Source organism: Bos indicus, chromosome X, assembly GCF_029378745.1.
Source record: "Bos indicus isolate NIAB-ARS_2022 breed Sahiwal x Tharparkar chromosome X, NIAB-ARS_B.indTharparkar_mat_pri_1.0, whole genome shotgun sequence".
Classification (NCBI taxonomy): domain Eukaryota; kingdom Metazoa; phylum Chordata; class Mammalia; order Artiodactyla; family Bovidae; genus Bos; species Bos indicus.
Genome location: NC_091789.1, coordinates 109,773,300 through 109,797,271, shown reverse-complemented (window position 1 = coordinate 109,797,271; position 23,972 = coordinate 109,773,300). Strand labels below are relative to the sequence as shown.

The following is a 23,972-nucleotide window of genomic DNA, read 5'->3' as shown; positions in this document are numbered from 1 at the left end:
AAATCTGCGAATTTCCCATCTGCTTTCCAACTGCCACCTCTGTGGAGATTCTAGTTCTAATGACTGCCGCCATGTTTCGATGGTGTGCATTTCTAGAAGACAATGTACCCAGTACGTTCAAGAGTATCTGGAAAGACAAAAGCCAAAGGTGAAGTATAGTGAAACTCTAACTGGCAGTTCCATTTTATGTTTTGCCATTAGACCTTTCTTACAAAAGAAAAGAAAAGAAAGAAAGAAAGAAAGAGAGGGAAGTCACTCAGTCGTGTCTGACTCTTTGCGACCCCATGGACTGTAACCTACCAGGCTCCTCCGTCCATGGGATTTTCCAGACAAGAGTACTGGAGTGGGTTGCCATTTCCTTCTCCAGAGGTAATCACTCTTCTGTGCTATTATACATTTTCACACTTTGGACTATAATTTCTGTTGGTTTTTTTTTTTTTTAAAACAGTTCTTGAGGGAAATACTCCCAAGCCAGCTTGTAGCAGCAAGTAGAGGATCTTCATACCCTGATTAAGGGTGAGACAGCCATGATTATAGCTGCTCGTGGTAGATGTTGAGGCCTGAGCACAGTGCAACTGGAGACAGAGACAGGGCTGTGGCCAGACACCACATCCTGAAGAGAGCAGGGACCTCAGAGAGCCTTGAACAAACCACAGCTTTGAGTAACAGGTCTCTGTTTCAATCCTCCTAGAGGTAACTGCTGGCTTGGGTGTGCAGTGAACTGGATAAAGGCTTCCACTGCCCCCTCATCCCACTCCCCCTTGAAGAAATAATTATCTTGTGAATGTGAAGTTCTAATGTGGACCACATAAGGCATGTCTTCTCTTACTGCACACCAGCCTCCCAATGCCCTCAGCTTCTGAGTCATCAGGGACAGGGCTTTAAAGACCCACTGTTGCCATTTTAGAAGACACTAAGCTGGTAGGTCAAAATAACTGTCTAGTTTAAGCACAATGTTACAGGTATGACTGAGCTGTTTTGTGTCCTCTGGGTTCTGGCTCTGAGGCAAGTTGAAAAGGGACTCTGTCCTAATCCTAGTGATCCACCAGGAAAGCTTTTTTTTTTTTTAGGAAAGCTCTTATATACCCCTGCTGAATACAGCTCACTGTGGATTGTCAAACTGCACTGGAGCATGCGTGCCCTTTGAACATCTAACATCTCAAAAGCAGGAAACTTCATACATGGCAGGACTTACACTCTGGGGAATTACTCTAATACCTCAAGGAGTAAATCATAAGGGTCAGAGCAGAACACTGAGGAAGCCAGTATTTGGCAGAGGCTATAGGAAGTAATTAGAATTGGTTAGGCAAGAGCATTTAGACTTGGAAACAGAAGCAGAACTTTGAAGAAGAGAAGCATGGGAAAGATGAATGAGAACCAAAGAAAACTATAGGTGACCTAAATGAGAAAAGTCCAAGGGGTCACTTTGACAGAGAACTTGCAATTCTTGACATTTCTGCCTGAGCTATATTTCTGGTAATTCTCTGACATCCACACCTTTTACCAATTGCATGAATACTGCCCAGTGTCTTAGAAAAATATAAATAAAATTTTCCTTCTATTTCAATTAGGGAACTCAAAATCACTAAAATCATAAAGACTTTATACTGATATTGACAGAATAAAAATTAGCTTAATGAAGTCCAAAGTTCTCCAAGAAAGAATAAAATTGGGCTTGAGTTCTCCCAGTCAATTCTGCTACCTCAGAGCCTAGAAACCCTGTCTATGAATAAAAGTATTGAAAACTTGACTCTAGTTTACTTATCCTTATTGACTCTAAAAAAACCAGTAATTGCTGCTAAGGGAGAGGGTGAGGTTGGAAAAAAAAAAACAAACCCCAAACATGTACCTTAAAGTAAATTTACTAGCTGTGCCACCTTGGGCATGTTATACTTCTTCAGTGACCTCCACACACTACTGGAAACACAGCAGTAACTCCAACAAACATTTGTGAAATGAACTGCACTGTTTAAGAGAACTACAGAGCATTAAAAAAAAATCAAAATAGAGGAAGAAAAGGTGAAAATTACACCTATCCAGGCATTCTTGCCAGATAAATTATGTCATCTGACTATCATTTGAAGCAGTACTTCTGACTCTTCCTTGGTTCAATGGTTGACTGCCATCTGTGGTAGCCAGCATCCAAGATGGCTCCCAACGACCATCATCTGCTGGTATTTATACCTCCCACACTGAATCCCTGCTGGCTTTAGGAGACCAACAGAATACTGCAGAAGTGGTGGTGTTGACTTTAGAGGCTAGATTTTTTAAAAAGGCATTGAAACTATGGTCTTGTTCTCTTCAATTACTTGCTCTGTGAGGACAGATGGCTACGCGACCTTGGGCAACTTATGTGACTTTTCTGAGGTTCAGTTTTCCTCACCTATAAAATGAAGATACTTATTTCACAGTATTATTTCACAGAGTATTGTGAAGACTAAATAAGACATGCATGTAAAGCATTTAACAGGATGCCTGGCACATAACAGGCTTTCATTAAATGAGGCTAATACTAGTGGTGGTGGTGACAGAAGCTGCAGTAGCAGCAATTGATTGGATGTGAGATGCAAAGGAAAGAGAGGAATCAAGGGTGATTCCTAGGTTTTTAGCTTGAATAACTGAAGAAGTGATGGTATCATCTACTGAGTTTGGGGACAATGGAAGATAAGTTGTAGAGAGTAAGGACATTCTTTTTTCTTGGGCTGAAGGTGCTTAACCCTCAAAAAGGTAATACCAAAATTATCTTTTGATCACTTATAAACAGGATTCCTTTTACATTCTTTCTTCTCTAAATTATTTCAAACTGTTTTATAAAAATTTTATTAATTGGTAGAAAACTGCTTTACAATTTTGTGTTGGTTTCTGCCGTACAACAATGCAAATCAGTCTATATATATCCCTTCCCTCCCTCTCTCTATCCTACCCTTCTAGGTCATCACAGAGTGCCAGGCTGGGCTCCCTGTGTTATTTAGCAACTTCCCACTATTTCACACGTGATAGTATGTACGTCAAAACTACTTTCTCAGTTTGTCCCACGCCCTCTGTGTCTACAAGTGCATTCTCTACTCGGTTCATCAGTACCACTTTTCTAGATTTCATATATATGTGTTAATATGCGGTACTTGTTTTTCTCTTTCTGACTTACTTCACTTTGTAAAAGAGCCTCTAGGTTCATCCACCTCACTACAACTGACACACATTCATTCCTTTTTATGGCCAAATAATATTCCATTGTATAAATTTATCACAATTTCTTTATCCATTCATCTGTTGATGGACATCTAGACTATTTTTTGTTCTAAATAATTTCTTCCTGGAACATGAAAAATTGTTGAAATAAAAATGATAGGAATTCCAGAGGCCAGACTACTTCAATCAATGGCCATGTAACCCCAGATGAGTCACTGTTCTTAATTAAATGATGGCAAGCATTGCAAAGATGAATAACAGCAGAACAAAATCCAGACACTCAGGTAGTCCTCATTATTATTTTAAAGAGAAATATTAGCAAGCATTCGGGTGAATTTATCCAATCAAGAAATAAGATAGCATGACGGGTTATGAGAAATGGCAAAGTATGTTTCTTAATTTTAAATGAAGATTGTTACAGATAACTGAAGTGCTTGAGCCTGATGAAATTAGATTGCTGTTCCCATCCTCAGACTCCCACTGGTTTAACTATGGTACTTAGCGTTCATTTAGTTAATGGTTAATAGACTGATGAAACAATCCTGTACCTCAAATTGGTTTCACAGTTCTTTATATTGTAATATAACTATTGATTTGAGGCATATTTGGTCTTCAGTTTTGGCACTTTCCAGGATTTCCCAAATTCATAATGAAATGCTCCAATGTACTGCTTTTGAATCTGAATGGAGGCAGCAGAGGACAATCTGAAGTAGAATGGGTCAGTCTATTGGGGAAATGGCAACCTATGCAAGTATTCTTGCTGGGATGATCCCATGGACAGAGGAGCCTGGTGGGCTACAGTCCATGGGGTCGCAAAGAGTTGGACACGACAGAGCAACTGAGTGCATGTGCACACACACACCCCCACCCCAAGATGAGACCAAAACCCTTGAGTGTAGGCTGTGCTTACAGTGTACTGCTTTGGGCCTCACTTCTTTATCCCCCAGTTCTACATTTGATTCCAGTAACCTCCTACAAGTAAAACAACTTTGAATTCTGCTTCCCTTTATTTACAATAAAGCTGAGTTGCAAATAAGCCATCCACAAATGATTTTACAAAAAAGTTTGTACCAATATTTTAGAGGGTTACTATGGAATGGTTTCCTCTACCACTGTATTTTTACAAAAGTAACTAGCCACGGGGACTAAACCTTTGAACTTAACTTCTGCCAAGCATGCTAATGAAGCTAAGTGAGGTGTAACCGGTTCATGAAATAATAATAAGGAAGCACAGTATATATATTGTCCACCAACTTCCTCCCACTATAGAAATAGAGAAATGAGTTTTTTTTTTTTTCAGAAGGTAGTTGCTACATTCACCATAACTATCGAATTTCTTCAATACTGCGTTTAATTTCCTTTCTTCCCACTGTAGTTGGTGTCATGCAAGAATCTATTTTCCTTGAGTAAAACTGAAAGATAATGGAAGACTGATGATCAGAGAATTATAAATCTGAAATTGAGCATCACCACCCTGAACAACAGAGCCTTGGCTGGCATAAACTACTGATACAGGTAAGACTGATCACTCAGTTTGAGCTTAAAAGTTAACTCTTTATATAAAAACTCTAACAGGATTAAAATGTTTACATTTGAAAACTGATCACTAAGAAAGGTCAGCATATTAATTATGTAGGTAACCGCTAGTAGCTAAAGTTAGAATTGTAGACATCTTTCATTTGTCAAATTAGCAGAGGTACAATGTGTTACAGGACTGATTCAAGACAGGCATTCTGCTGAGCGGAACGCAGACTTGCACACATTTTCTAGAGAGCCATTCTGTATATGTAACATGTGATTGTTATTTGATTTCTTAAGCCTTATGGTTTCTAAATTTTAGAAAATAATTATCTAGCAGTTTTATAATCAAACTTTACTTTTAAAGGAGAGGTACCTAGTAGATACAAGCTTGATGTTTGGCAAGCTAAAGATGGTCAACTAGTTGTTGTCTGTTATACTGAAGGTGCCTCTAGAGTCTCAAGGTCATCCATCCGAAAAAGCTAGCCTCTGTGAAGGTCTTTTTACCTCTCCTCTGTTCTGAAGCATCTGCTAGGGTGAAACAGAAAAGCAAGGCAATGGTAATGAATAAGATGGTGACAGATGCCCTAGTGGTGGTCTAGCTTTTTTTTTTTTTTTTTTAAAGAATACTATCCATTAATACAAAAGCACCACCTTTATAGATTTTAGAACACAACGCATTTTCTATACAAGGCAGTAGCTAGTGTTTTTCTTTAACATCATCACAAAAGGAAGTTCCATTTTTTATGTAATATAAACAACCACTTTGATCAGATAATTGTTTTTCTTAAGAAATAAACTGGCTAATTTCACTGTCTGATTTTTAAATCAATTTCCATTTGCCAGGCTGTACTGGACTCAGATACAAACTCACTCTGAAGCATATGCATCATTTTCTAAATAAAAATTGCAAAGCAACAAAATAACATGATAGACACTGGTAGACATTAAGGGTCTTAGTATTTGAACCTACAGATACCCAAGCTTTCAAGCCTTTGAGTGAAGATTGGTTTAAAAAGTAATTTCAAAAATACAGTGCTATATTTTGGGAAAAATCCCTACTTTTATAATCTAAGATGCAAAAAATATAATCTGATGCTGAAGAGGGGTAAAGAGTAAAATATTCCTGAGGGGCTAGGAGCATATAAGAATCTCAGAAGGCACTGTACAGCAAAAAAATTTTGTGTTTATCAAAAGAGAGAATGAGAAGAAAAAAAACTGAGTATCCTTATTCTAGATTATAAAAGAGTGGAGAATGTGGTACTTAGAAATGTACGGTGAAAAATATGGAGAACTGAAGCACATTCTGAAAAGAGCTCATGGTTTTTATTTGACCAGAATCCAAAACCTTTTCTTATTTCCAACTAAAAGAAAAATAAAGGAATGAGAAAAATATGAAAAGGAGTCTGTATGTGTACCTTTTGAAGCAAGAGACATTTAAAAACAAGACATTAAAAAGGCCAAATCATACCTGCATTTATACTGTGGTTAAAGTATCTTCTAAAAAACAAAAAACAAAACACTTCTCTGAAAAACCAAGGTACTAAGTTACACACAAAAACACATGAGGGCGCTCTAACCAACAAGCAATAGCAACTACTGTTTGATTCAGAATCTTGAACTATATTTTTACTAAAGTATGATAGATGAGCATTAAATATCTGAAATAAGAAATTACTGATGACATCTGGTAAGGACCCTGTTATCCTGGTGTCTATCCTTGGTCACTACATTTTTCTTCTGTTTAATTCAAGATCTTGCCTGAATGTTGATACAGAATTAAGTTTACTTCTGAAATACAAAAAGAGACTCTTCTAATAGTACTGGATTAGAGAGAAGCTCTTTAACTTAGCCATGAAAAGACACCATTTTAAAAAGTACTTATGGACAATTAAGGTGGTAATTTGGAGAAGGAAATGGCAACCCACTCCAGTATTCTTGCCCAGAGAATCCCAGGGACAGAGAAGCCTGGTGGGCTGCCGTCTATGGGGTCGCCCAGAGTTGGACATGACTGAAGCAATGCAGCAGAAGGGTGGTAATTAAAAATTGGTCTTGTGTTAACATGACCGCAAAATACTTTTGCAACAGTTTACTTTGGCCAGTAAGTATTGCTTGCAAGTACCTTTAAATTCTAAAAATTACCTTCCTAGGCCAAAATCAATTGTCTTTTACAAACTACCTTAAAATCTAGTATAAGAATTACACATTTCTCTAGTATAAAAGAATAAATCTCAGGCATTTAACTATTTCTATCAAATTTTATTCTTTAGACAAAGGCACCATCCACAATAATCAACTACCTGCTTTTATTTCAATTGGACAATCGTGATTAGAAAAGGTGAGAAGGCATCTCTACTTTCCCTTTCCGTTCACTATATTTATGTTACTATTTTATTTTAGCCAATGCTTAAAAAATTATTCAGTTTAAATACCATTTGTAATTTTAATATTAAATATCTGCAACTCTGTTCTAGCTCCTGTGGCAAAATTCAAGGAAATCTGATATAAATGAGTAACAACTCAACATGTATTCAACCATCCAAGATCTCTTACATGGCTTTACCGATCATTTATACCTTCCTTTGTATCATTGGTCTGTTTGGAAATTCTCTCTCCCAGTGGATATTTTTAACAAAAATAGCTAAGAAAACATCAACACACATCTACCTAGCACATCTCGTGACTGCAAACTTACTCGTGTGCAGTGCCATGCCTTTCATGGGTATCTATTTCCTAAAAGGTTTTCAGTGGGAATATCAATCTCCACAATGCAGGGTGGTCAATTTTTTGGGAACTCTATCCATGCATGTGAGTATGTTTGTCAGCCTCTTAATTTTAAGCTGGATTGCCATAAGCCGCTATGCTACCTTAATGAAAAAGGATTCCACACAAGAGACCACTTCGTGTTACGAGAAAGTATTTTATGGCCACTTGCTGAAAAAATTTCGCCAGCCCAACTTTGCTAGAAAACTATGTGTTTACATATGGATAGTTGTTCTAGGCATAATTATTCCAATTATCATATACTACTCGGTTGAAGAGACCACAAAAGGGGAAGAGACGAAGTGCTATAATTCACAGATGGAACTAGGAGCCGAGATCTCTCAGACTGCAGGCCTCATTGGAACCACATTTATTGGGTTTTCATTTTTAGTTGTCCTAACATCATACTACTCTTTTGTCAACCATCTGAGAAAAATAAGGACTTGTACATCCATTACAGAGAAAGATCTGACTTACAGCTCTGTGAAAAGGCACCTTTTGGTCATACAGATTCTACTAATAGTTTGCTTCCTTCCATACAGCATTTTTAAACCCATTTTTTTTGTTGTACACCGAAGACTGGACTGTCAGCAACTGAATGATTTAATTGAAATAAAAAACATCCTCACCTGTCTTGCATCAGCCAGAAGTAGCACAGACCCCATTATATTTCTTTTTTTAGATAAAACATTCAAGAAGACACTATACAATCTCTTTACAAAACCTGATGCACCCCATCTGCAACCCTCTGATTGATTTCTGAACGGAAAATATCACCAAACAGAAAACTGTTCATATGACCCTACTGGGACCCCTAAATGACGGGTTTAACAGGTCATAGCTTGGTTGAAAATAGGCACCTAGAAAGCCTCTTTGGTTTTTAAAAACAAAATCAACCAACCAACAAACATAAAACTCATTTTATGGTTCTACTTAGAGTGAAAGTTGAGATGAGACTTACAGAGGCAAAAGACAAGCATATTGCAAGGAGCCCACCACATATGAAACCACCAGATGATTTTCTGTTTAAACTCAACCATGGATGCTTCTATGCAAAGCACAATAATTCAAAACTATAGGATAAAGCAGCAAGTGGTTTATGACTTTCCTACTTTCTAGTAATTAGACTACAAGGGTCCATGTATGGGTAATGTATTGTTGGTAACTTTTAAAACGAGTAAAATAAAAAAGTGAATAAGAAAATTCCTCATTTAAGTCCTATCTAAGTGTATGAATAATGTAGTAAAAAAATCCAAGGTTTTATAAACATATTATTTATTTGGTATTATCCGGTCCACGATCCTGGGAGAAGCAATATTCATTGATTCCAGTATTTATTAAGTAGATGTTATTTACAAATACGCTTAAATATTTGGATTAGGCTTTGTCAAAATAAAAATGTCATTATATGATCTTCACATTTTGTTGATTCTCCTCTGTATTCAATATAAATAATGTTATTAATGACAAACAGTACCTAGCATGTAAATGTGTTCAATTAATTTTTGTGAAATGAATGAATGAATGATAGGCAGTATAACAGTATCACCATTGTGAGACTGGTCTCTGGAGTTAGAGTCCCTAGATTCAGTCCTAGTTCCAACTCTTATTTAGCTGGACAATCTCAGGGAAATCACCCTCTGTAAGTGTTAATTTCTTCATTTGTAGAACAGAAAAATGCTATGTAATTCATAGGTACTATTATTAAGCCAGATGACATTACTACTATGAGTAGCTCTCATTTACTAAGCATGTGCTATGTGCTTACAGGTTTCACATGTATTATTTTAATCGTCACAACCCTGATGTATGCCAATTAACTGATGAAAACACTGAAGTGCATAGTTAAATAAGTCATCTAAAATTTTCTCTAATATCTACCTAAATATTTAAAGAGTAAGCCTTTCTTTATGGTAATTTCTTTCTTAGATGTAATCTTATAAGACAAATGATGGCTATATTCTGTATTATATACAATATAATTAAAAATAAAAAAGAATGTGTGTTTATCTTCCTAAAGAGACCATAAGCAACTTTGGAGCTTTAGTCTATTTTCTATTTCTGCTCCTATGGTACTTGTAATTGCTCGGATAAGAACCAAACATAAACAGCTGAACAAAACTGAAGCTGAATAAACCTGAACTGTAACCTGCTACTTCATTGCTGCTGCTGCTGCTATGTCACTTCAGTCGTGTCCAACTCTGTGTGACCCCAAAAACGGCAGCCCACCAGGCTCCCCCGTCCCTGGGATTCTCCAGGCAAGAACACTGGAGTGGGTTGCCATTTCCTTCTCCAATGCATGAAAGTGAAAAGTGAAAGTGAAGTTGCTCAGTCGGAAACTGCTTAAAGACTCATCTATTCCCTACATGGCAATTTCTTCAGTGCTCAAAAAGAAGTTTAAAGTTAGTTCACATAGCACTCTTAAGCCTTTCATCTCATAGCATGTTTTGTTGCAGAATTTAAAATGTAGAAACAATTAACATTACACAGAAACAAATCTGTGTGATTTTCATTAAGAATAGAAAACAGTAAATAATTTTTCTCCTTTTTTTACTTCAGTGTTTAAATGAGAGAAGAAAATGTTCAGAGAAATATGTGAAAAAACTCATGCTGGCTTCAAATATTTATAGTATACAATTATTCTTTTATAGCAGCAATCTTATTTCTGGCTGATTATTTTTAATTTGCAGAGACAAAGGAAGACCTGGGAACTCCAGGTGACTCCTTAAGTGTTGGCTGTAAACAAGGGTGTCTAATCTAGCAATTTCATAGACATGAGAATCACATATTAACTCAAAGTCAACCCAAACACCCAAGTTTCTCCACAGTTACAGCAATACTTTCTTCAGTTCAGTTCAGTCTCTCAGTCGTGTCCGACTCTTTGTGACCCCATGAATCGCAGCATGCCAGGCCTCCCTGTCCATCACCAACTCCCGGAGTTCAGTCAAACTCACGTCCATTGAGTCGGTGATGCCATCTAGCCATCTCATCCTCTGTCGTCCCCTTCTCCTCCTGCCCCAATCCCTCCCAGCATACTTTCTTACATAAGGTTTAAACCAAAACTCATTAGACTAAAAGGAATTGAGAAGCTGATCAATAGTTCTCACTTAACATAAGCAACGCTGAATCAAATCTCACTTCACTTAGTTTCAAAAACATATGTAACTTCTGAAAATCATTATTAAAAAAATCACTTTACACCACTATTTAAATAAAAGATACGACACCAAAGTAGACTTCTCTACATTAGAAAAAGGCAGAAAAGGAGATATGCAATTTCTCAAGTTACTCATTCTGGTAGAAACTTCCATTTTAATTCTCTGTACTGAGCTTATTAGTCACCATGTTTATCTTTACACCATAGATGCTTTCATGAATAGGTGATTGCAAATTATGTTGAATTTTTTTGTGTAATTGAGGAACTGACTATTTAATGTCATGGCAAATATTTTTTAGGAAGTATCACTTTCTAAAATTTATCCTAAATTTGGAGTGTGAATTTCAGGAAAGTGATGCTTTTAATGTGTCTGTGAGTTAACATCAAACACAATTTCAGAAACCCCAAATTTTGACTTAAAAGATTGACAAGATTGTGTCTTAACAGGCATGCTGAGTCGCTTCAGTCATGTCCGACTCTGTGTGACCCCATAGATGGCAGCCCATCAGGCTCCCCCGTCCCTGGGATTCTCCAGGCAAGAACACTGCAGGCATGACAAAGGTTTATTTTCCCCTTTATCCTTTCATATATACACTCCCATCAAGGCAACCTGCAAACTATTAATCAGGAACATGAACAATTAAGACTAGAACAGCAAAATGAAGGATGGAGTACTCCTCCTGGAAGTGAGTTTCTATTCTTTGGGGAGAACAGGAAGATGCTGGGGAAGGAAAAAATTTTCCTCTACTCCTGTAGGTTCTCCTGACCTGAAATGGATTAACAGGAGAAAAAAAAAACAAAAACAAAATAAATTACATACCTAAGGGGAATATGGCCTCATATCCTCTGGAATATGCGGCTCAAGGATAAGCTGGGCAGTTGGAATTTATGAGCCAACTGAGAGAAGGAGAAGAGGGTAGGGGTTGGGGACCTCAAAGGGGAGGAAGGCAATTCACATGGAGATGGAGAAACAAATGTTTGGGAAACAAATGCTTGCTACCAAGACTACGGGATGCAGAGGGGACTTTGGTCTCCCTAGCCTGCTGAGTTCACCCACCACACCTAGCCCACATTCTCTGCAGACATCTCCGGTGCTAGTACTCTTCCTGGATCAGACCCTTTAAATTGTTTCAGGCGGTTAAGGGGGAGGTGTAAAGAAAGACTTCCTGAGTCTCTTGCTTCTTAAAAATAACCAGCCCCCAATAATCTTCAAGCCAAACAGACACATTGTGGGGGTGGCAAGTGTTGCTCCCCTCCAATGTCAACCCTGCTCTGATCTGGTTAAGGCTGGCTGCAGCCCACCTGGGGCTTTGCAGTCTGCAGAGAGGGAGCTGTTATGAGCGAATATTCGGAGACAAGCTGAGAGGGAATCTTGCTTGGCAAACCACAAAGGGAGCACAGCACAGAGGGGCACTGGTAGTTTGCTAAGCATTTCAATCCCACAACCTAATGCCATGAGCCTTCTTTGACTGCCTTGGGATTCAAAGTGAATTGATATCAGTGGCAAGAGTTACTACAGCCTGAAGGGTTTTTATACATGACAGTACAAATGCACTGGCTGTATGGTACATGCTTGCTACTGCTGGCTCAGAAGGGAACCAGCAGTGAAAGTACTCGCGTCTACTGAGCAAAAGAAAGTTGGAGTTGATTTTTTTTTTGAAACGGGGGATGGGTGGAAAAAGAGAAGCAAGGTCATCTTTAATATATCTTGTATTTCTAAGTATTAAAAACCCCATGATCAAGCTGAACATGTACATTACGCTCGACAATCTTACAAAAGTAACAGAGAAGGTAAGCCTGCGTGCTTATTATAATAAAGAACAGAATTTACTTTCATCTTAAGGAAACTCTCAATGTTCTATATAATATAAACATGAGGGACTTTGGGGGAGCTATAGTAAGAGATGTAAGACAAATGTCAAGAGCGATGGAAGAAGAAATACCATAAGAAATCCACAATGCCACCGCAACTAGAGTGATGTGATGAACAACCATTTATAATGAAGTCTGGCCCTCGGCTGGTGAAAGGAGAACTGATACCAGAAGGTGGCCAGAGAGCAGCCGGGCGTGTTCATGGGTTAGCGAGGAAACCATTTAAAGGAAGCACACACAGAAACGCTTGGGTGGAGGTTCCTGGCTGAGCAGCTGTGAGATTTGGGGTTTTGCAGTTCTGAGAACTAAACCAGAGCCCCCAAACCTCCTGGGCACAGGCCCTATTCAGAATAGAAAGGGACTGTGTGTCAAGCAGTTTGCTCAAAGAAGCGGCTTAACTTCAACTTGGCTTATTAAAATCAGACGTCAGTAGGTCAGTGGCATAGAAAGGTCTGAGGCTTGGTGTTCTCTCCGCGCTCAAGTGATGCTTTGTGTGGCGTCTCTGGGAGACAGGAGAGACAATAAAACGGCGACTCTCATGGCTGAACAGAGGGAACGAAGGCCAGCAAGGAGCCAGGAGTTGCATTTACCTAAAAAACTGGACTATTTTTTTTTAAAGTACTTTTCATTTAGGGGCGAGAGGAAGAAAACACTGAAACATAATGAAAGTTTTCACATCCTTTCACAAGAAAAAAAAACAGGAATAAAAGGAAAGGTGATAGAAAAAAGAAATTTGCATACATGCCCTATTTAATGCCTGTAGGGAGGCAAAGCATGAGAAGTAGAATATTATGACTGTGGGCATCAACCAGGGGTGGTTTTTGAGGGGCATTTGGAAATGTTGGGAGTCATTTTTGAGCGTCATACAGCGGGGAAATGCTACTGGCATCTACTGGGTTGAGGCTAGGCAGAGGTAGCAACACAAAGGAGAGCCCCCCACAACAAAGAACCCGGCCCCAAACGTATACGGCTGTTGGGAGATGCTGTACTATGATGACACGTCTTCCCAAACTTACGTCAGTCAGTTCAGTGGCGCAGTCGTGTCTGACTCTTTGACCCCATGGACTGCAGCACGCCAGGCCTCCCTGTCCATCACCAACTCCTGGAGCTTACTCAAACTCATGTCCATCATGTTGATGATACCATCCAACTATCTCATCCTCTGTCGTCCCCTTCTCCTCCTGTCTTCAGTCTTTCCCAGCACCAGGGTCTTTTCCAATGAGTCAGTTCTTTGCATCATGGCCAAAGTATTGGAGCTTTAGCATTAGTCCTTCCAATGAATATTCAGGACTAATTTCCTTTAGAATTGACTGGTTTGACCTCCTTGCAGTCCAAGGGACTCTCAAGATTCTTCAAAGAATTATACAATTACATTTTACACAATTTCATATGAAACTGCTTCTTCACATGGCACCATAGACTCAAATGTAACCTGATAGAACCAAACATTTTTAGACTCAGGTATTCTGATTTCATGGAGAAGGCAATGGCACCCCACTCCAGTACTCTTGCCTGGAAAATCCCATGGATGGAGGAGCCTGGTAGGCTGCAGTCCATGAGGTTGCTAAGAGTCGGACACGACTGAGCGACTTCCCTTTCACTTTTCACTTTCATGCACTGGAGAAGGAAATGGCAACCCACTCCAGTGTTCTTGCCTGGAGAATCCCAGGGACAGAGGAGCCTGGTAGGAGGCCGTCTATGGGGTCGCACAGAGTCGGACACGACTGAAGCGACTTAGCAGCAGCAGCAGCATTCTGATTTCAAAAAGAAATGCTTACTAAGTAAAGAAAAAAGTATTAATATAATTCTAGAATGTTTGAAACCCAATGCTTCTGGATCTATGCCAAGAACTTGGGGGGAGGGGAAGGAAGGAGGGAAGGAGAATGAGAACCAGAACAAGGGAGAAAATGGGAATATGCTTGGCTAGCTAAAAGGGACGATTAAATAATCGAAATTTTTCTCAAAGGAATGGACTGTTGCAATGGTCTTCTGTTTTCTTTACTGAGTAAAAAGGAAGAAAACTTTGACAAAAACTCACTATAGAAATCAAAATCTATATACAGAGGAAATCTATATCCAGACAAGTCACTGAATATCCACTATCTGAATATGAAGAAAAGCTTCTTCACAAAATTTGTTATTATTAGCAAAGAGTAAGAACACATCCAGTGAAAGTTTAAATTATTAGCCATGGGAAATGTACTGTCATTAAAGTTGCATTATTATTAAAGATCACTACATTGGAAAACCTCTATAATAAGGTCCTGAATGAAACTACTTTGGGTTATCTAAGCTACTGAAATTATATTAGCAAATCCTGTGGATATAACCTTCAAATATACCTGGAATCTACTTTTTTTTTTTTAATCACTTCCTTGCTACCACTCTGGCCCTGCCAGGCAGGACCATCTCCTGCTTCCCAAGTTCCACCCTGGAGCCCCTATTCAATCTATTAGAGCAACAAAGCAATGTCGTCCTGTTACCGTGGAAAGTCAGATCACCATCTGTCTTTGTTCAAAACTTTTTGTGAATCCTCAGTTCTGTCAGAGTAAAGGTTAAAGGTTCTCCTCCCCTACTTTCCTCTCTAACCTCATCTACTATCCACTCTCCCCTTTGGCCACTTTGCTTCAATCACACTGGCCTCCTTGTTCTTGCTCAAATAGGCCACTTATGCTCCTGCCTTTCTTTTACCCAGAATCCTCCTCCTTTGGTGTCCCCCAAAGTTAGCCCACTGTCTCTCCTTGCCAGAGGTCAACTGCTCAATGGGGCCTGCTTCATCACCCTATTTAATACTGCAACCCCTTCTCCAGCAGTCCTCATTCCTTTGGCTGCTTTTTTTTTTTTTTTCTTCCCTGTAGTCCTTTTCACATCTCTAACCTACTATACAGTTGACTTCTTTATGCTCAGTGGTCAGTGTCTGTCTCCCTGAACTACAAAGTCAGCTCCACAGGGTCAGTGATTTGGTCTGTTTTGTTTGATGATGTAGCTCTGGTTCCTAGGATACTGCCAGACACACAGTAGGCACTCGATATGTATTTTTGGATGGATGTCTTAAGAAAAAAAAAAACCCAATCCCAATTTACCAATTAGCTAGATGTGAGCACTATAGTTACATGCGAAATGTATAGATTTCAGGTACTAAAATATAAAGAATATCAACAATAATGTGTGCTCTGTGTTGAGAGTCTGCTTCCCAAGTCAACAATGGTGCCTTTTCTGGTGGTTTCTTATTAATGTGCAGTTTGAGAATCAGTTCTCTCTTCCTTTCCTTAGACTGTTTCTGAATGTGTGTGTGCATGCTAAATCGCTTCAGTCATGTCCGATTCTTTGCAACCCTATGGACTGCAGCCTGTCAGGCTCCTCTGTCCATGGGATTCTCCAGGCAAGAATACTGCAGTGGGTTGCCGTGCCCTCCTCCAGGGAATCTTCCTGACCCAGGGATCAAACCTGCATCTCTTGCATTGGCAGGAAGGTTCTTTACTACCATTGCCACCTGGGAAGTTCATGTTTCTGGATGCTTCCTCAAAATTATTTGGCTTGTGCCTTAGATATAATAAACTTACTAAAATTTATTACAGTAACTTTGAGCTGTTGCCTACACTATTCCTGTTGCTTGAAATGTCCTCTCATCCTGTTATAACTCCCCCATGACTCAAGACTAGGCTCAAATGCAACTTTCTCCGTGAATTTTCTATGACTCTGCCTTTTAACACTCCCCACCCCATACCTTGGATGGTAATTATTTGTTTTGCCTATCTGCGAAGATGGCCGTGAACAAGTCCTCCTATCCTTGTGCACATATGTTGCTCCTCTAAAAGGCACAACCTGTTTTTCCTCCTCTTGAATCCAGGCTACTCTTGTGACATTTTGACTAACAGAAGCCAGAAGACATGACATGATGCCATTTCTAGGTTGAGGCTTCATTTTTGCTCCTTTGGTGCCGTGAGACACTGTCCTGCTAGAAAGGGAGGCCATGAAGAGGTGAGAGAGACAGAGAGGTTCTGAATGAGAGACTGCAAAGAGGGCCCAGCCAGCTTCCAGCTGTTCTATTTACTTCTGCTGAGATGCCAGAAAAGTGAGTGAAGCCTTTGTGGATACTAGCCATGCCACCTTAGCCAACAGCCTGTGAGACAAAACTGAGCAGTCCTCCTCAAGCTTTGCCCAACTGCAGAACTGAAAGCAAATAAATGGTGATTGCTATAAATCACTGTGTGTTGATCTGTAGTAGCTGGTAACAGATACAGTATTTCATCTGTCTACTGAGACCATAATGCCTTTAGGACTCGAAACATAGTATACTGTGCAAAGTAGGTACTCGGATATTTGTTGAATAAATCAATCAGAATGTAAATGAAAGCTGAAGCACAGTATTCAAACATAACTACTTAGGGATTGTATTTGGTTTTGGACTGTCATTATACCATGGCCAACCAAAAAGCTGACTGACTATATTACTGAAAGTATTAGAGTGTGTTGTCCATCATTATTTCTCATATGATGCTGATGTAATTACCTCTCAAGAACAGAATTCAAAATAAAATTGCTTCTTACAACTCAGTAACAGAATCCCAAACAATCTGATTTAAAAAGTGGGCAGAGGATCTCAACAGACATTTTTCCAAATAAGACAGATGGCCAACAAGTACACGAAAAGATGCTCGAAATCAATAATCATCAGGGAAATGCAAATCCCCAAAATGAAAGATCACCCCCTAACCTGTTAGAATGACTATCATCAAAAAGGTAAGAAATAACAAGTGTTGGTGAAGATGTAGAAAGAAAGGGAACCCTCACACACTATTGGTGGAAATATAAATTGGTGCAGTCATTCTAGAAAACAGTATGGAGGTTCCTCAAAAAACTAAAAATAGAACTACCACATGGGGGCTTCCTTGACAGCTCAGTTGGTAAAGAATCTGTCTGCAATCCAGGAGACCCCAGTTCAATTCCTGGGTTGGGAAGATCCACTGAAGAAGGGATAGGCTACCCACTCCACTATTCTTGGGCTTCCCTTGTGGCTCAGCTGGTAAAGAATCTGCTTGCAATGTGGGAGACCTGGGTTTGAACCCTGGGTTCAGAAGATCCTCTGGAGAAGGGAAAGGCTACCCACTCCAGTATTCTCGCCTAGAGAATTCCATGGACTGTGTAGTCCATGGGGTCACAAAGAGTTGGACACTACTGAGTGACTTTCACTTTCAACAAGAACTACCAAATGATTGAGCAATTTGACTTCTGAGTACTTATCTGAAGAAAACAAAAACACTACTTTAAAAAGATATATGCACCCTCATGCTACTGCAGCATTATTTACATTAGCCAAGATAGAAACAACCTAAGTGTCCATTGATGGGTAAATGAACAAAGATAGTGTGTGTGTGTGTACACTCACACACTCACAACAGAATACTACTCAGTCATAAAAAAGAATGAACTCTTGCCATTGTGACAAAGTGGATGGACCTTGAGGGTATTCTGTTGAGTAAGTCTGATAGAGACAGACAAATAAGATTTCAGTCATACACAATCTCAAAATCAGAACAAATGAACAAACGAAACAAAACTCACAGACACAGAGACCAGAATGGTGGTTGCCAGAGAGAAAGAGGGTTGGAGGGACAAAATGGGTGAAGGGGGTAACCGGTACAGACTTCCAATCACAAAAATAAATAAGTCATGAGAAGTAATGTACAGCCTGGTGACTAGTCAATAATATTATATTGTACATTTGCATGGTGACAGAGAGTAATTAGACTTACTGTGGTGATCATTGCACAATATATACATATATCATTATGTTGTACACCTGAAACTAATATAATGCTAAATGTTAACTATATCTCAATTAAAAAAAAATACCTCTTGAGCAACAGTCCTTAACATAATGCTACTATATGAACTCAGAATTTGTTTTACATATTTCTAAACACTGTATTTATTTATTTGGGGCTGTGCTGGGTCTTCGTTGCCACGCAGGCTTTTCTCTAGTTGCAGTATGCAGGTGTCTCATTGCAGTGGCCTCTCTCGTAGCGGAGCACGGGCTCTAGGGCGTACGGGCTTCAGCAGTTGCAGCATGTGGGCTCAAGAGTACAGGCTCAGTAATTGTGGCGCGTGGGCTTAGTTGTATGGCGCATAGGCTCAGTTGTTGCGGCATGTGCCATCTTCCCGGACCAGGGATAGAACCCATGTCTCCTAAATTGGCAGGTGGATTCTTTACCACTGAGCTATCAGGGAAGCCCCCTGTTTTACATATTTTAAGTTTTCAAATGATCTTTTTTTGGGGGGCTTACTGTGTGGTATGCAGAATCCTAGCTCCCCAACCAGGTATCAAACCCATGCCCTCTGCAGTGGAAGTGTGGGGTCTAAACCACTGGACCACCAGGGAACTCCCGCAGATTGTCATTTATGGAGATATAGTTCATTCTGTATATATGCATTTTCTTCTATTAATTAAATGCAAAAGAATAACATGACATATTGCTATCACTGACCATTCCCCACCCCCTTATCTTTCTACACTTCTCACTCTCTTTGTTTGCATAACTGAAGAATACTTGCTTATAAAAGTGCTATGTATCCACCGAGTTGTTTAAAATGTTGAGTGGAGATAATAACAATATCGCTTTCCTATCACTACATTTGAAAAGAATAAGATGTTTTACAACTAATTTACACTAATGTGTATTTTGTACATTTCTCCAATGATTTTTCATTGCTATTATAACATTCCACTAGATGGGTTTGGAATTGCTCATGCTTTCCCTCAGCTTTTAACCACCAGAATTTCAGTTAAAATTTCTCAGATCTTATAGAAAATTTAATTAAATTCTTTAATTTTCTTAACCATTAAAGTCTACTGAAGAAGCCAGGCCTTTGATATTATTTCTTGAGAGAAGAAGAGCACTGTACCTATGGATGCTATGGGTTAGAGAGAAACCAGTGACAAAATAGGAGCATGTGACAGTGGACAAGAGGGCCAGAGAGATCGCAGGGGCTCTTAGCCACTCAAGGCCCTGAAAGGGGGTGGGCATGAGCAGGAGGGCCATGTCTCCCTTGCTTTCACGCTTCCTTGTTCTGCCTGACACCATAATAAGCCAGGAACGGACAGTTCTCATGAAATGATACTGGGATCAAACAGGCATAAAGACTGAATAATGGTAATATTCATATTCCTAAGGGTACAAACTATTATAATTTATGATTTCAGACTATGTTTCAAAACTCTCTGCAAAGAAAATAAAATGCTGACTATTCTACATTGCAACATTACAGAAATATAAGTGTGATGAACTATTCCTATATCAACCAAATTCTCATTTCCCCCTCAATTAACTCAGTGCAGAATATTGTTTGTTCTTCCTATTTGCTGGATTTTCACACTTCTCTTACACACACACACAAAGGCAAAGAAAGAATAATGGAATTTTAGAATGCATGTACATTTTAATAAAAATAAGGAAATGGAAATGATAAAATTGTTCCTATTAAGAATTATTACAACTCTCCAAATATAAACCACTTCAACAAATTTTTATTTGTAAGTAAAATTAACTTTAAGATGTTCTTCATAAAAACATTAAAGAAAAAATTTCATTACTATCATTGCTATAAGTCAGTATCTATTCACAAATATTAAAGTTAGTAATAAAAATGACTTACCTTCACATCCCTGTGAATTATGTTATTATCGTGACAATAGCGTAGAGCTTCCAGTATCTGTCTCATGTAATGACTGTAGAAAAACAAAAGAAATCTAGAACTGTAAAAAAAACTTTTATTTTTAAAACTTAATATACAATGTCCCTAGTTTGTAACTCCCACCTTCATACTCGCTGCCCACAGACACTTTTCATTTGAGTAGACAAGATTGGTGGAATGCACAGCTTCATAACGAAAAAGTTGGCAGACATGTAAGTTTGAGCTTTATGAAGAAATAATGTGTTCTACATTTTCTAAGATATCTAAGTCAAAGGAATTTTCACACATTCACACAGCTCCTAGGTAAAATAGCTCTTCAAACTAAAAATTCAACCTTAAAATATGAAAAAAATAAGTAACAGTTCTCTGACATTCAGTTAATTTTACTTAGTTACTCTGGATTGCTATTAAGTGAGCAGTGCTCAGAAGTACACAAAGAATTCTAACTCAAGGGGTAGGAGTCTTTCATCTGCCAGCAGAGGCTGGTTAGCTGTCTTATTTCCATTTAGCTCTAAGAACAAACAAGAGAGAACCCCCTTATGCCTACAATTTCTTTTTGCAACATAATCAAGTATTAGATGGGGTATCCTTGAACAAAGCAGATTCCTTCTGGGCTGAAGGAAAATCAAACTCCTCACAAGGCCAGCAGGGTCCACCGAGGCTCTGAACTGGGTCCAGGAGAAGAACAGAGGAGGAGTGAGCATTTAAAAGTGCTAACAGGGTCATTAGCCACTGGGTGTGACAAGAGCAGGTCATTCAGTATTACTTGAGAACTTACTTTGATTTCCTTCTCTCAATTCTAAAGTTCTTCTTCTGCAATCCTACTGTTTGTCTTTAAGGGTCTTTTTCATCTTCTCTTCCTCTGAATTTTATTCCCTACATAGCTGTCATTTTCTTCCTACTATCTTCTTTTCTCATTTTTCCCCTTTTCCTTCCCAACCAGCCATGACACAGAAATGCAATTTACTTAGCATTATTTATTGGTTAGTATTTACTTAATTTTGTTTTTTTCTATCCAGATCTTTCATTCTCCAAACTTTAAAATAAAGGATGAAGAAAGCTTATCTCTGGAATTCCCTTAACAGAATGTCCCTGGCTAAGGACTGCCTATCATAAAAAGAACCCAGGATCCCTGAGGCATCAATGGCTTCGTGGAGGATGGTGTATAAGCTATACCACTCTCCAAGATACACAATGGAGATGCTTCATAATTGAAATGCTCCCCTCTGTGTGTGGAATCTCACAGACCTCATGTAGAGACCTCATCTATTCTGGGCCAGCGGTGATTTTCTGATGCAGGAAGAAGTGAAGAGCTACCCTTAAAAGGCCCAGATCTCTCTCAGCTTCAGCTGGGTCTTTTGATTGGCTGTATCCTTACAATTGTTCAGTAAAGCCTGGTGCTAGGGAAGAATATCTCTCTGATTTGTGAGAATTTGATTTGATAATCTGATCCTGTGTGTTAGTTTACTCCACAATTCATCACCTCTGAAAAACAGAGGTAATCAGTAATTGGGTCAGCCATTTCGAGAAAAACAACACTATCAGTATGATTACTTGGTCTCTGAGTCTTCTTTCACTTGCTCTCACTAGAACAACTGATACAAGCTGCATTTCCCAACAATGGAGTATAGGATCAGAGAGAAGGAAGGTAGAAGTTATCCGGTTGAATGTTCTAAACCAAAGGAAGGATCTATGTGCCCTTGGTTACATGGTCACTGGTACTCTGCAATAGGGGACATACCTAATCATACTTTCTGAGGTCCCTCCCTATTGTCATTTTTAGGAAGGGTTTTAATAAATTTTGCCAAATCCCTCTCTTTGCAGTATCATTTATTGATCCCAATATTACTCTTTTCTTTGGTCCATTCTGGTAAGTTCCTTTCATAAAATCACCATTTTAATAGCAATATAGGTGGATTTTTAAAATCAACAGACTTTCATCTTGATGTACATAAACATCTAACTTTCCTATAATCTCAAGATTGTGAGAGACCTCCAGTCATTTCACTCTATGACATCATCTCTACAACACTGGTATTCTTTATGTTCTAACACCTAGCACAGTGGCAGAGACAGGCTCAAAGTTAAAGAAAAGTAATAGGAATGAGTAGTTCAGTTCAGTCGCTCAGTAGTGTCCAACTCTGTGACCCCATGGACTGCAGCATGTCAGGCCTTCTTGTCCATCACCAACTCTCGGAGTTTACTCAAACTCATGTCCATTGAATCACTGATGCCATACAAGCATCTCATCCTCTGTCGTCCCCTTCTCCTCCTGCCCTCAATCTTTCCCAGCATCAGGGTCTTTTCAAATGAGTCAGTTCTTTGCATCAGATGGCCAAAGTACTGGAGTTTCAGTTTCAGCATCAGTCCTTCCAATGAATATTCAGGACTGATCTCCTTTAGGAAGGATTGGTTGGATCTCCTTGCGGTCCAAGGGACTCTCAAGAGTTTTCTCCAATACCACAGTTCAAAAGCAACAATTCTTCGGCTCTCAGCTTTCTTTATAGTCCAACTCTTACACCCAAACATGACTACTGGAAAAACCTTAGCTTTGACTAGATCAACCTTTGTTGGCAAAGTAATGGATGAGTATGGAACAGAGTAAAACCAGTAGTGGTTTAACATCAACTCTGATAGCCTATCTGCCAGGTATTCCAGTGTCTTTGTGGTTCAAAAAGGAAAAAGTCATCTTCCTCCATCAAGTTTCACTGTTTTATGAAATCAACGCCCAGAATATTTAGTTTTCCCTGTTTGATGCTGCTAAAGATAACAATATGGGAAAATACAAAACTCTAATTCTTTAAGAAATAAATATGAACAATGCTATGCAAAATCTGAGGGTTTCATTTAGTAGGAGAAAGTGGCATACCACTATGCCATAAGAAAAATCAAGAAAGCATTGATTATTAAAGAATGTTTTTTAATTCTAAAATGCAATACAAAATAAAAACTTTTAATTGTGATAAGAACACAAAAGCAAAATGGGATTAAAAAAAAGAACCCCCCCCCCCAAAAAAAGAAAACCCTAGAATATACTTTTAGTGAACAAGGCACAAAATAAAAAAGGATATTTGGCCTCAGTTCTACTATGAATAAATCAGGAGTTAAAAGAAGGAACTAAAGTTAATATATATAAACTCTCATTTGCTTCCTCTCCCTAGCTCCAGGAGTAGAAAACAGCAGCTACCTAAAATTTAGTATATTCTTTATCTTGTGTTACGGTTATGGCTGCTCCACCTCCCGAAATGGGGGCCCTTGCTGCTCAGTCAGGAGAAGAGTGTGCAAAGAATCTGAAGAAAGTCAAGTCATTCTGAGCTTAAAGTTGCATGGGGGTAGTAGTCCCTAAGCTGTTTTCAGCCATATCTGTCCATTGTGCCATAATTATAAAAAGAATGGTAGGAGGGAGAATGTTATAATCATTTAATGGTAACTGTTTCCTAAATGGTAGAAAGTTTGAATAAACACTTACAGGTTTGAACCCTTTAACATACCATGGTTAGTGACTAAGGAGGGTTGCTGTAACTCATGTATTAAAAAGGCAACTTATTGGAGTGGGTATTTATGATATGATTGTCACCAAAGCAGAAAGCTGTACTGCTCCAAATCTATAGGCAAGTGACCCAGTGCATGGCTCCTGTGATTTTTCATATTAAATCTTTATTTTGAGTAGGAACTACTTCTCTTGGAACAATGATGACTACTTGATTGGGAGATCCAATATATTCAGCAGAAAAACTGTGCTGTTATTTCTGTTCTTCTGCTGTTCCGTGCTTTTTCT

The 23,972-nt window shown here is 38.9% G+C and overlaps 2 protein-coding genes across 15 annotated transcripts in view; one reads left to right on the top strand and one right to left on the bottom strand.

Moving 5' to 3' along the window:
- CASK (calcium/calmodulin dependent serine protein kinase) overlaps positions 1–23,972 on the bottom strand; it is a 372,938-nt gene that overhangs the window by 164,726 nt on the left and 184,240 nt on the right. For all 14 annotated transcript variants that reach the window (XM_070785242.1, XM_070785243.1, XM_070785248.1 and 11 more), the window contains exon 5: positions 20,156–20,228. In XM_070785242.1, the coding sequence (XP_070641343.1) occupies positions 20,156–20,228 (73 nt within the window). The remainder of the gene's footprint in view (positions 1–20,155; positions 20,229–23,972) is intronic.
- Positions 4,445–9,789, top strand: GPR82 (G protein-coupled receptor 82). The gene is made up of 3 exons (XM_070785259.1): positions 4,445–4,704; positions 6,978–7,045; positions 7,182–9,789. The coding sequence occupies exon 3, from the start codon at positions 7,216–7,218 to the stop codon at positions 8,224–8,226; it is 1,011 nt and encodes a 336-aa protein (XP_070641360.1). The 5' UTR covers positions 4,445–4,704; positions 6,978–7,045; positions 7,182–7,215; the 3' UTR covers positions 8,227–9,789.

Bases quoted from the DNA above. Each gene is read 5' to 3' on its own strand.
- GPR82 (XM_070785259.1), top strand. From the start codon at position 7,216: ATGAGTAACAACTCAACATGTATTCAACCATCCAAGATCTCTTACATG.